This window comes from Camelus bactrianus, chromosome 18 (assembly GCF_048773025.1).
Source record: "Camelus bactrianus isolate YW-2024 breed Bactrian camel chromosome 18, ASM4877302v1, whole genome shotgun sequence".
Taxonomy (NCBI): domain Eukaryota; kingdom Metazoa; phylum Chordata; class Mammalia; order Artiodactyla; family Camelidae; genus Camelus; species Camelus bactrianus.
Window position 1 is genome coordinate 4,324,757 of NC_133556.1, and position 12,643 is coordinate 4,337,399.

At 49.1% G+C, this 12,643-nt stretch overlaps 3 protein-coding genes across 10 annotated transcripts in view; 1 reads left to right on the forward strand and 2 right to left on the reverse strand.

Moving 5' to 3' along the window:
• The window catches only part of ANKRD61 (ankyrin repeat domain 61), a 4,463-nt gene extending 4,296 nt beyond the window's left edge, over positions 1–167 (reverse strand). Inside the window, exon 1 of the mRNA XM_045503954.2 lies at positions 28–167. The gene's annotated coding sequence lies outside the window, so the exon portion shown is untranslated. The remainder of the gene's footprint in view (positions 1–27) is intronic.
• Positions 1–5,609, forward strand: part of EIF2AK1 (eukaryotic translation initiation factor 2 alpha kinase 1) — a 26,284-nt gene extending 20,675 nt beyond the window's left edge. For all 6 annotated transcript variants that reach the window (XM_074345650.1, XM_074345651.1, XM_074345652.1 and 3 more), the window contains exons 12-15: positions 717–831; positions 1,239–1,321; positions 2,310–2,543; positions 4,647–5,609. In XM_074345650.1, the coding sequence (XP_074201751.1) occupies positions 717–831; positions 1,239–1,321; positions 2,310–2,543; positions 4,647–4,796 (582 nt within the window). In that variant the 3' untranslated portion in view covers positions 4,797–5,609. The remainder of the gene's footprint in view (positions 1–716; positions 832–1,238; positions 1,322–2,309; positions 2,544–4,646) is intronic.
• AIMP2 (aminoacyl tRNA synthetase complex interacting multifunctional protein 2) lies at positions 5,557–12,583 on the reverse strand. Of its 3 annotated transcripts, XR_012500233.1 has the most exons (5): positions 12,327–12,568; positions 8,874–9,080; positions 6,981–7,212; positions 5,683–6,132; positions 5,557–5,575 (listed from the first exon to the last, which is right to left on the reverse strand). XR_012500233.1 is itself a non-coding variant. In XM_010965716.3 (4 exons), the coding sequence occupies exons 1-4, from the start codon at positions 12,459–12,461 to the stop codon at positions 5,744–5,746; spliced, it is 843 nt and encodes a 280-aa protein (XP_010964018.2). In that variant the 5' UTR covers positions 12,462–12,583; the 3' UTR covers positions 5,606–5,743. The 3 variants fall into 3 exon arrangements, 2 of the variants coding, with proteins under 2 accessions (XP_010964018.2, XP_010964009.2); XM_010965716.3 differs by lacking the exon at positions 5,557–5,575 and having other exon boundaries at positions 5,606–6,132; positions 12,447–12,583; XM_010965707.3 differs by lacking the exon at positions 5,557–5,575 and having other exon boundaries at positions 5,606–6,132.
• Positions 12,584–12,643: the final 60 nt, after the last annotated feature.

Here is a 12,643-nt window from a genome sequence, read left to right on the forward strand (position 1 = left end):
CCAAAAATACCCAGAGTATCATCTTACCTGTAAGATTGTTTCTGTTTTTTCTTCCCATTCAGCTGTAGTTAAAAAAACCTGACAAAGCTAAAACAGAGGAATTTATATGTTCAAATAAAACATGTAAGTTATTACATTTAAATTAAGAAAACCTCACATTTAACCTAAATATTTTTTAGTTGTTAGTGGAACCCCCCCCCCCCCAGTATAGGTGTGTTTTCTCGCTGGTAAAGGAATAGTTCCATTGGGAGATGTTTTGAGTCTGATCGTTGCTTAAATAGAGCGAAACCTATATATACCTGTAGAGTGTGATCTGGTTGTTCCTGACCGTGGCTAACATGTAAGAATCACCTGGGAGCTGTGAAAAAAAAATAGTAGTTTTCAAAAGCTTCTCTGGTGATTCTGAGGTCCTGAGGAGCATTTATATACTAGCGTGATCTACGTCCGTGGGATAAACTGGGGACTTTTAAATAATATTGATGCCTGTATCCACCCACAGGAATATCTGATTTAATTGGTCTGGGGAATGGGTTGGACGCTGAGTTTTTAAAGTTCCTCCAGTGATAAGTTAACGTGCAGCTGAGTTTGAGAACCACTGCTCTGACTTTTAATTTGTGAGAGGCTACTTGCTCCTAAGTTGAAAACTCTTCACTGCCCCACATTTTTACTGTGTGTTTTAGAACACCAAGGAGTTGACTTGTTCTGTTTGTTTCCAGCCCAGAAATATTTTTCTTCATGGCCCTGATCAGCAAGTAAAAATAGGAGACTTCGGCCTGGCCTGCACAGACATCATACAGAAGAACACAGACTGGAGCAGCAGAAATGGGAAGAGTAAGTTTATGTTGGTTGTAGATTTTGTTTCTGCGTTAAAAAAAGACATGGTTGAACACTGGCCATATTTAAAGAGAATCATAAAGACTTAAAAAAATTTTTTTTGTCCAACTATTTTATTTTAAAAAGCTTTTTGGGGGAGGATGATTAAATTTATTTATTTATTTACTTATTTTTAATGGAGGTGCTGGGGGTTGAACCCAGGACCTCGTGCATGCTAAGCATGTGCTCTACCACTGAGCTACACCCTCCCCACCAAGAATCATGAAGACATCATAGCAAAGGTGAGATTTAAAAACAACAGCTGTCCTTCCCTTAGGAGCTGCAGTGCCCTGCTCAGAGCCAGGGCTCTCCACATGGACAGGGCTCACCTTGCAGGGCTTCATGTCTGGCTTTCCGAATTACAGGGACACCAATGCATACCTCCAGAGTGGGCACTTGTCTGTACGCATCACCCGAGCAGCTGGAAGGATCCGAGTATGATGCCAAGGTAATTGTTGTTGCCCACTTGGTGGACTTGCCCTGCAGCCAGAAGTAACAGAAAGTACAGGAAGGGCTGTGCAAGTTCCCACGTAGGGGAGATTTTGGAGATACCCGAGTCATGGTCGGTCATCTCTGACATCAAACTGCTGTAAGATGAGGCCTCACTTCTCAGCTGAATCTGACTGCGTTGCTTTTTTTAGGCTACATCACTGTGTCTGAATCCGTGGGTGTCACAGATAACTTCCCAATGAGCTTTCCTTTTAAAATACTACTTTCCCTTGAGGAAGCTAGGAGTCCCAGAAATCTGTTTTCAGTCTTTGCTTTCAAGTTTAGGTAAGTAAATGCCTCAGGCAAGGGTGACACTCCCTCTGAAGTGGAATGAAGATACTGAAAAGTTTTAATCCGCTTTGCTCCTTGAAGAAATGTGAGAGTAAATGCTCAGAACATTTTCTTCCTTTTGATGAATCATTCGGCTTTTTAGTGCTTAGGAAAGAGCTGCCAGAAAAACTGTGGCTGCTTCTGAACTCCTACCTGGTAAAGGCCTTCCTAAAAGACTATTTTTAGGAAGAGGATCAGATTTTATGCAGAGTTCCCTAAACTTCCCCAAGAATGCTTAACTCTGAGCAGAGGCAGAGCTGGGACTGGCGTAGGTCATACTCGTGACCCCTGTAGCTGGCTCCACCCCGTGCGGGTCCCAGCTCTCTCGGGCTGGGCCAAGCCCCGACTTCAGGGTTGTATGGGGATCATCCCTGCCTCGAGCCCGGCCCATGGATGCCCCTTGTGGAATCAGAGGTGAGGATGGTGAGTCCAGTCACCTGGCAGTCAGGGCAGCGGCTCTGGCTGGCGGACACCGGCCGCTGTGAGGGACAAGCCAGCCCACTGCATTCCCTCTGTTGAAGGAAATCCTCTCGCTTTTGAGAGGAAGGTATGGGGAGATGGAAACATCACTTGACTGTGTATTTCCCTACTAAATGGCCGCTTCCCCCCTTTTCCAGTCGGATATGTACAGCTTGGGTGTGATTCTGTTGGAGCTCTTCCAGCCGTTTGGAACAGAAATGGAGCGAGCAAAAGTTTTAACAGGCTTGAGAACTGGCCAGATCCCTGACTCCCTCGGTAAAATGTGTCCTGTACAAGCCAAGTACATCCAGCACTTAACGAGAAAGAACTCAGCCCAGAGGCCGTCTGCCGTTCAGCTGCTGCAAAGCGAACTTTTCCAAAATTCTGGAAATGTATGTAAGCCTTTTTTAATACTGGGGAAAACATGAAGCTTAAAATCGAATTGGTTCCAGTTGTGAATGCTATTTCACGCAAACCGGTTGCGCTTAGAATCAGGTTTATGGAAACAGTATTTAAACCCATTCTCAGAGTTCCCAGTGGCACACTTGGCATCATAGTCCAAGTGCAGGAGGACACTGCCAGCGGTCAATCTAGGAGTATGGGCTTCATGCTGCAGCAGAAAGTTTCAGCTTTCCTTTCCAGCTGTGGCATATGGCCTTTATTACAAAGTATCTACTAGTAAAATGGGCCCCACACCAACGGATACAGGACAGCAGTGATCCTCTAGGGGAGATGGAGCGACTGTGGCCGAGACCGCCTTCATCAGCCTCCGATCTCAGCTCTGAGTTGTGAGTCTGGTTTTCTGTCCTGTGAGGTGGTGCCCCTGGCAGCCCCTCCCCTTCCTCCTCCCTGCTAGAAACAGAAACTTTCTAAGATGTACAAAAGCTTGATTCAGAGATGAAGTCACAGATTCTCTCGTGCTTTGTTGCCCAGAATGGGTCCCCAGACCAGCAGCCTGAGCCTTACCTGGAGCTGTTTGGAAACACAGGCTGCCGGGCTCCAGCCCAGAGCTGCATCTTAACAGATCTCCATGGGGTGTACACAGTGATTGAGCAGCACTGCATGAAGGCACTGGTTTCAGTGTAATCTCCTGACCAGCAGCGTAAAATCACCTGGGATATGATGGAATTCTCAGGCTCGCCCCCACCCTGACCTATTAATAGAGAAATCTGGGTGAGAAGGGGCCACTCTCTGTGCTTTCACAGCCCCTCCAAGTGGCTCTGAGGCACGCTGGTTTGGGTACCACTTACAGCTATTCAGTTGATTTGTCTTTCTGTTTAAGGCTAATTTGCTTTCAAGTCGAACAGTGAAATTTCCTAGACTGAATGGTACACAGGTGGGGGTGTAGGGCTCTACGCTGAGTCTTTGAAAACAGCATATGTGGTTATTAAGTTTATTGCCTCACAGGGAGAGAATTTTTTAGCTCCTTGCAAAGACAGCTATTAGAGACCATAGTTATTTGGTAGTAGGGGTAAGAATTTCTCCTGTCTTGTAGAATTATTTATAAAATCACCTGCACATAACCTGTACGGAGAACTTTGCAGAGACAGGCGCCCTTGCTTTGCACGGTGGTGCCGGACTGTAAAAATGACCATGCAGAGCTCAAGGCACGCCGAGCGGTCTTCATAATCAATGGGAAAAGTTACAGCTGTCCCATGACCTCTAAAAGCGTTTGTCAAAACATTAGAAGTCTTTATTGTCAGTTACAGATGTATGCGGAAGTGAAAAGTTACAAAACTATAATTGAGAATTCAAGTGTTTCAAGAGTAGTTTGAAAGGTGCCTGCCTGCATCTGTCTCGTAACGTAGGGCACGGAGGGGTGTCTTTTCTGTGCCCTGGTGACTCATCCTACTCCTAAGTTTGGGTCTGTTTCCGGCATTTTATCCTTGGCACTTTGGGTGTTGTGATCTGTGTCTAAGGGTTCTTTTAATGTGGCGTTTTCTCTGGGATATCTTTATCTTTTTCCTGTTTATGTTGAGAAGACGTCTTCAAGTCTGTCCGCTGGTGGCGGGGTCAGCATTCCCAGGATCAGCTGTTTCAGCTGTTAACGCTGTTCATGTTCGATTTGGTTTTCACTCGCAGCATCACCGTAACTTTTCATTACTTTGCTGCACTTTGATCTCCGTGGGCCAAGTCCCCCGTGATGATCCATTTGTCTACAGGGTCATGTGGGTTTATCCTGGGAGATGCTGCCTGTGTGCACCACTAACACGTGCACAGTGACCACCCCCAGCGAAAGTGAAAGAAGCGTGGGGCTGTCCCCGGTTGTGACATGCATGGCTATTCACGTAGCATTTTACGGCCTGAAGGACTAATGGAATTACTGTCACTGTCCCTTGGTAACTGACACTCGACCCTGTGCTGGGTGATACGTAACAAACCGGGAACACTGGAACGCACACGTAGCGGAGCTGTGCAGAGCGAGGCAGGCCTGCGTGTTTAAAAGTCAGGGAGGAAGACATTTTCATGGAGCTTAAAATTTTCTCTCTTTGCAGGTGAACCTCACCCTACAGATGAAGATACTAGAGCAAGAAAAAGAAATCGAGGAACTAAAGCAGCAGCTGAGCCTCCTGTCTCGGGACAGAGGGGTTAGGGATGACGGGAAGGATGAGGGGGTCGGTGTCTCACCTCAGCAGCCTCTATAAGTATGAAAGCGGACTGAAACTCTCTAGTCAACTGGAATGTAAATTTTCAATCTCTGTTAGGGTATAGATGGTCTGATACTTACCTGTGTTTAGTAAGCCTTATTAAGGTGAGGTTGTGAAAGTACCCCGCTGCTTTTTCCTGCAGTAGCTCTTCAAGGCTGGCATTCTGAACTCGAGGCCACACTAGATGGAACCCGTTCTGCTCCTGCTCCTCTCCTGTCCTACCAACTCCCTTCCGGGACCTCCTACTTCACTCTTCCCATCTAGCCAGTCTCTAAAATCGTGGGCTCTTTGGAGCTCTGCCTACTGACCATAAAGTCCTCTATAAGGTTCTACCGCAGAGACCCATCACTGCCCAGGTGTGTGCACCAGCTGGACTGTTCCAGCTGGGACACTGCCTGTCTCCCTAACAACTCTTCCATCCCCACTGCGGCCCGAGCCCATTACCAGAAGGCCACTGGCTCTGAAGTGTCTGCTGCCCCTCGTCTCTGCACGGGCACAGCACCCAGCCTCTTTCTGTCGTCTTTGCCTTCACCTTGGCATCATCCCAGGCCCAGGCCCTTTCAAAGCTTTGTGCTCCTTTGTCCCCAAAATGATCTCGAAGCAGCTCCACCAGCATTGTCTCCGCTTTTGCCCCCGCGGTGCTTCCTCCTTCAGCACAGACTCGGTTCCCCACCATCCGCATTCCCCAGAGGCAGTGACGTCACACGTTCCTGTTTGTATCCCAGTGTGCCTGCCACGTAGCTGGCAGTTGTCACAGTACACTGCACACGGTGTTGCTGGATTTTAAATAAAAGGAAAACCACAGATTAATTCTATGATGCTTTTATTGATACTTGACAACTGGCTTAAATAAAGACTTTGATTTTAGGACAAGTCCCTTTACCAGTAATAGGCACGGAACAGCACCATTCTTCAAATGGAAGCCCTTTAAATCAGTGAGGGATTCACTGAAGGAGCCGCAGGGCGGTGTTGAAAGGGGCCAGGTTCTCACAGGCCCTCATCCACCTCTGCACGTTGGCTGGTGCTGGCGCCCCGCAGCCTCCCGTCTGCCGGAGCACGGACCACAGCACGACGTCTGCCACCGTGAGCTCGTCCCCCACCAGCCAGGGGCTCTTCCCAAGAGCGGAGTTCATGGCGCGGAACACAGCGGCTTTTTCTTTACTGCTCCCGTCTTTGAGCTGAAAAATCGCTGTATCTACCCAGCTGTCGATGAGGGTTAAATTTACAGCATCGTGCTTCTGGCCAAACAGGGAGAACAGGAAGCGTGCGACGTTCCCTTCTCCTTCGACAGGAAACATCGTCTGGACACTGAATTTCATCTGCGTCTTCGGCACTGAAAGGGAGAGAAGCACCGTCAGCCAGAATGGCACGGGGGCGGGGTGTGGTACAGAGCGGTAGGACATGCAAAGGCGAGTCCCCATCAGTCGTGACCTGGCGGCGAGGGAGAGCATGTCTTCAAGAAAATCGTATTTCTAGACTGTCTCCAAAAGGTTACTCTTCAAGGTTTAAACTTTAAAGAGTGCAAGCTATCTGTTAAAAAAAAAAGGAACCCTTTCTGGTATTTGGTTAGGACACTTTTCAAGCTAGAAGGAATCTCCGACCATCTATTCCAACCCCTGTGCCCTAAGAATTTGGAGGATGGGGACTGGACCCCAGGAGACCCGGCTCCAGGCCAGGACCTCCTGCCCCAGCAGGTCTCTTGACGTGAGGCTGAGGGCAGTTAAGGCCTTCCTGGATAGAGGGTGCCGACTCACTTCCCTCTGTATGAATTACCCTGGGAGAGGCAGACACCAGTGGGATAATGAATGAAAGATACCCTGCCATCCTTTAATGGAGAACGTCCATTAAAAGATAACGTCAGTGTCCCCATAGCGACAGGTTTTGGATTGTGAGGGCAAGATGGCTGTGACAGCCGTTCCTCCCCTGCTCTGGCTGGTGAGACGGGATCCCCCCTAAAACTGCGCTCAGTCGCGACCCTGGGCTTCCCAGAGGAAGGAGAGCATCTCTGGGTCAAGATGCACCTGTCCCTCTTGTTGACCTCTCCCCACCAAAGCTTTCTGGACCGAGAAAACCTGACCTGACAGCAAACAGCTGAAGAGCCCCTAGAGCTGGAGGATGTCCCTGTCCCCGCCCCGGGCTGCCTCCGGTTAAAACCCTGGTGCGCTGGTCCCGTCCACTTACCGTTCTTCCAAATCAGAGTAAAGCCCAGCTGATACTCATGGCGGGGCTGCTGCTTCGTCTGCTCGCCGAAGCACCTGAGGAGGTTTGCTGGCACACCCTCGACTGCCGAGTGCGTGTGCACCGTGGACAGGACCCTGTAGTGGTCACAGAGCAGCCGGTGCAGCACGAGCAGGGAGAGGGGTGGTGAGGTGGGGTTCGCGTTGATCACGATGTCTTTCAGCGCCCCGTAGTCCTGGGGGAGCAAACCCCAACCGAGGAGGTTACATCAGCGGCAACATGGGCACTGCTGCTGGACCAGGTGCTATTCTTAGAGCCTAACCAGGCTTGGCTCCCTGAACCTTCAACTCGCTCCAGGAAGTATGACTGTCATCCCACCTTCCAGCTGAGGACGTGGGTGCTGGGGAGGGAGAGGATTCCTGGCGCCCTCAGCTCAGAAGTGGGGCTGGGATCCGAGCCGACCCTGACCCCTTTACCTCTGCATTGCCCGCTGCCAACAAAGGAGAGCTGACTTTATCATCAAAGGAGTGCAGCGCGTTAGGAAGGACACTTCTGTTTGTCCCTAAGTTAAAAAAATAACCCGTGCAATTACTCCAGTTACTAAATCTTTCCAACATCTGACAGGATACAGTTTTGACAGCAATTTGAGTTACCTGTCAACGAAGGGCCCCTGGAAAAAGGTCCTGGCCCAGGGAGGTTCTAAAAAACGAGGTGTTAACTAAAGTGCCTTTTCAGACGCAGACTTTAAGTCTGTACAATCTCTCTTCATGACCAAGGAACTCATATAATAGAGCAACGGCCAAGCTCCTTGGCATCTTGTCCCCAGCCTGCCCCGACCTGGCCTCTAGTCTTGCCACCCCGACCGACACCCTTGACTGGAGCGATGCTGGATGCTCTGTGGTTCTCTGAACGCATCGTGTTACCTGACGCTGTGCCTTCCGAGGTATCAAAATTCATCTTAAGCCCTGTGTGCGCTGGGAGGCCTTCCCAGCACCCTGAGACACCCCCGCACGGCTGTGCTTACCCACTCGCCCACTGTGCCGACTGGCTCCCTGGGGGACTGGCTGGGTTGGGTCTCCCTGGGCCCCGGGTGCATGTAAACCTGTCCTGGATGATACAGGAACATACGAGTGCAGAGGTACTGACGATACCAAAACTGAGCCCTGGGCAGGATGCTGCAATACTGCCTCCACGTGGCAGGACCATTTCTATCACCAGTTCTAGGGAAGGGTGCCAGCAGGGGTTCCTGGGACAAACCCTTTTGCAGCCTCAAATAAATACCACTTGTAACAAGACTTTCTCTCTTTGCATATCAGACTGTGCTCTAAATTAGCTGAAATCTGTAGTCTGATGTTAAAGGTGGCTGGGACAACCAAATTTTAATACAGCAAACTGTCTGTAAGCAAAATACGTCTGAAGGAGGAGACCATGACTGGCTTTTAGCAACAAATGCCAAAAGGATTAGGGGCATTTTTGTGCCTGGGCAGCCAAAGCTCTGAAATTTGGGCTGCTCTCAAAAGAGTCAGGGTTGACTCTGCTGCACCTCTGGGAAGCACTGAGCAGAAGACCCAAGGTCTGTTACTCCAGGGCTTGGAGGCTGCCGGGGGTGGGGGTGAGGAATCTGTGACTCTTGACTCCCTTCTTTGCCTAAAGAGCCTCCCTGTTCTCTGCTGGGTCTGAGAAATCAAGAAACTGCATTAGAGGTTGACTGGCTTTACTCAAAGCTCATCAATCTGTTTTGTGCAAAGGCATGATCATTTAGAGGAATGAAAAAACAAAAAAACGTTTTTTCACCACCTATGAAAACTGGAAAACGAAGGCCTTCCTCACGGTTCTGTGGCACTAACGACCCCCACTCAGCACACCGATGGCCCTTAGCTTTCCCAATGAACGTACCTTTCCGAGCATGGAATTTAAGTCCACCGCATTGGTGGAGAAAGCAGTGGGCTCATCGGCTTGGATGATGTCGGTGACATCCAAGTCCGCATCTGGCGTCTGAATCATCTTGGAGAGACCATCAACTGCAGCTTTCAATTCATACAGACGTTTTAAAATGTCATCTTGGCAGGACTCAAGGGCTCGAAGCGACGGGTCAGACTCCTCCTGAACAAACAGATATTGAGATGTTCACTGCCTCTTCTGTCAGAGCACTCTGCTGAAATCTGACCACTTGTCTTCTACTTAGTTCCCTGAGTTCATCAACCCCCATCTTCTAGAAGATGTAAAAATGAAGTAGCGGAATCATCTCATTGTCCCCATCCAATGGGTCCTGCAAATCAACCTCCAAGCGCTATAAAACAAACAAAATACACTGTGACTGAAAGCCACTTTGAAATTGTATGACTCCTAGGTAGTTTAGTCTTCAAGAACAGAGAAGGCTAGAAAATGAACACAAATTGTTCTTTATATCAAACTAGTTCAAAATACTTTACATAAATGATTAGAAAAAGATGGAGGTGGGCAATGAGAATGTAATCAATAATTTATACTAATGGAAGGGAAAAGGGCGCACACATAGGTTAAAAAAAAAAGTGTCCTTTGGTTTGGAAGTATGTTCACGGGGGTAAAATGATCAGTTCCCCAAATCCTTTTCTAGGCAGTACTAGCACTCTCCCATCTTAGAATCGTCTTGAACTTTTTCACTGCTGAAATGCGTATCTCCACAAATAGGAAATACATCCTTTGTTTACTGTAATCTTTGCATCCTTCTTGCCTGGTATAGTGGACTGGTACACAATAAATAACCAATTATAAATGCTAAGGAATAAATCTCAAATTTCTACAGACTTTAAAAAGGAATGACAAGAAACCTCCCAATAGTCACAATATACAACCTACTTCCAGACTCATGAGCTCTCACGAAAGGTAATCCATCTGAATGGAGCAAAGAATACATCAAGCATGAGTAAGATGCTCAGAACTGGTCAGAAGGATCCATAAGACCGTGACCTTGAGTTTCTTATAAATATGCACTCATGATACAGAGTGTGTAGGAAGAGCGTGTGCTCACACCTGTTTGCTGGTAAGCTTAAGGAGCATCTGTTCCTCCCCTTGTCACCGCTAATACCGCCCTCTGCCGCAGAACCCATTCATCACCAGCTGCTGTCAACTGCAATCCACTGGCTTCTAAGTGTCCCTCCACGGTCACCGCCCGAGTCCAAGACACCATTCTTCCCCTGGCCTGCTTCCACCTGGCACCCATTCTGGCCTACCCCTCCAGTCCATCCCTAAGGTGGCAGTCAGAGGTCAAGACCACCTCTCAGGCTAAAGAGCAAAGCCCCCAACCAGGCTTGATAACTAGTGTGTGTGACTGGTCCCCTGGCTACCTTCTCTCTCCTCGTTCGCCGCCACACTCCGCGCGCTGGCCGTGCTGTCCTTTGGGGCCTAAAGCCCACAGGCCCCCCCCCACCCCCCGCCACAGGGGCTTCTCCTCACTGGGCTCCCTTGCTCTGCCACCCCTCACCCCCACCCCGCCCGGCTGGTTACTGCCTGTTTCCGGTGGAGCTCGGTCCCTCTCTCCCACCTCCCCTTGCCTACTTGCCTTGTTGAAGATCGAACAGCAAAGAAAGGCAAAGTGACTACTGTCTGGGTGGAACAAAGAATAAAGAGTTCAGTGTGCCAGTGAAAACCTTCAGGCGCCGACCGGAAGTAAGCCTGAGGAACGCAGAAATGCTCAGCGTGTGCTTTACACATCACACCCACTAGCGCTGGCCTGTTTTCCTTGCTCAGGCTAGACTATGACCTGGCATGTTATGTTTATCCATTTGTTTAACTTTACATGAATTTATTTGTAAGCAGATTATGTTGCTCTCATTTCCCCTGGATATGCTCCGTTTCTAATGATCTATCCATATTGTTGGCATCTGCTAGGGAAGAGGGACTGTGTGACTTCTCAGTTACAGGTTCACAGTTAACTGCCCAAAGGAAGTTAGGTAGCCAACTCAAAAAAAAAAAAAAAAAGAAAAAAGAAAGAAAGAAAGAAAAAAGGACTTGGTTTCAAGAGAGATGTGATGCTCCCCACTCTGGGCTTTCCTTTTCTGTTTCAGTTGAGGGACAATGGACCATGCCTGCATTTCTGCCTTAGCTCTGCAGTGAGGTGACAGTTGTGTCATTCTGTTTCAAACTAAATTGACCGCCTCCCTTCCAATCGAGGCAGAAAACTCTTAAGATAAAGCTTTTACCTATTCACTCATCTTCAGTCATAACGGACAGAAGGTCTCCCTGGCTGGAAAACTAAGATGTGTATTTGCCATTTATAAAAAAGTGAAGCTGAGCAGGTAATTTAGAAAAGATGCACTCAAAATGCCCAATAAACATGAAAAGATGCTCAACTGATTTACAAGGCTGGGAGATCTGAACTAAAACTACATTAGGAAGCCACTGTACAATCACCACCCTGGGGGAGGGTGCCAGCATCAGAAATTCGCATACACTGCTTGTGAAAGGGCGTAAACCGGTATGACTACTTTGGAAAGCAATTTAGTCCAGTTGAAGACAAATCAGCCTACTGAGCCAGCAATCCCTTTCCTTAGTACGTACCCTATGCCTGCTCATGTACAGGAATATTCACTGCGGAATTATTCATAACAGCCTAAAATGGAAAACTAGCCCGTGAGCAGTGGGACGGATGAAGCCGGGGGGAACAGTCTTACGAAGGAGACGACCACAGAGAGGACGAATGCTTCATTTTTTCATGCAGCAAAGCAATTCTTAAAGTCATGATGTTTAGAAGGGGCAGCCACACACGGCGGGGCACAAACTGCATGCTTCCACTTCCACCAAGACTACATGGTTTAAGTGACAAAATAAGAGAAACGCAGGACATAAGGACCACGGAAGTCGGGAACTTGGGAGATTTAAGTGGGGCGCTAACAACGTATTAACCTGAGCGATGGTGACTCTGTGATTTACTTTACAATCCGTCAAAACCAGCATTTACCTGCTATTCACTTTTCTGTGGGTAAAATTTCGTGGTAAAGTTTAAGTTGTCATAAGCGAAAAAGAAAACAGATATAAGATGGAGAGATCTTTTAATAGATAAAAGTTACGGACACTAGGAGGCCGGCGGGCACGTGAAACTCGGGTGGGGCAGGCAATCGGGCCCAGTCCCCACGGCTGGTTCGAGACTGTTCGGGTCCCACAGCCCAGGCCTGGAAGGACCCAAGCCCCTAGTCCCCTAACCAAACGGGCCACAGCCGCAGCGCCTGCGCACCGAGCAAGAGGGAGGCGGGGCGGGGCCACAGCAGAGCCAGGGCGCCTGCGCACCGGACCGCCGGCAGTGGGAACGGGACCTTGGCGCCTGCGCAGTGAGCTGGTGGGGGGGGTAGAGCGGGGGCTGCGCGCTCCTACCTGCACGTGGCCCGCGGCTGGCGCAGGACTACTGGTCTTGCCGTGCACGTTGGGAAGCTGGTACATGCAGGTGGGAAGCTCTACACGGAGAGATGCACCGCCCTCGTGATAGGGCTTTACCTGGTACATCGGCATCGTGGGAACCAAAGGAAGGGAGATGGCGGGTAAGGACACGAACGCTCAGAAACCGTCCAACTCCACGACAGACTGCGGCCGCCACCTTCCCAAGAAGGCTAAGGGCGTTCCGGAAAGCGCAGTTTTCCTGTGCTCTAATTGGCCCCTGCTTTCTTGACGTCACGGACTCGACCTTTGATACC

What these genes read in the sequence shown, in the direction of transcription:
- AIMP2 (XM_010965707.3), bottom strand. Translation starts at nt 12,461, where the DNA reads ATGCCGATGTACCAGGTAAAGCCCTATCACGAGGGCGGTGCATCTCTC. An exon ending in CAGCCGCGGGCCACGTGCAG is followed by an intron (nt 9,081 to 12,326) that starts GTAGGAGCGCGC and finishes CTGTTTGTTCAG; the next exon opens with GAGGAGTCTGACCCGTCGCT. An exon ending in TAAATTCCATGCTCGGAAAG is followed by an intron (nt 7,213 to 8,873) that starts GTACGTTCATTG and finishes TTGCTCCCCCAG; the next exon opens with GACTACGGGGCGCTGAAAGA.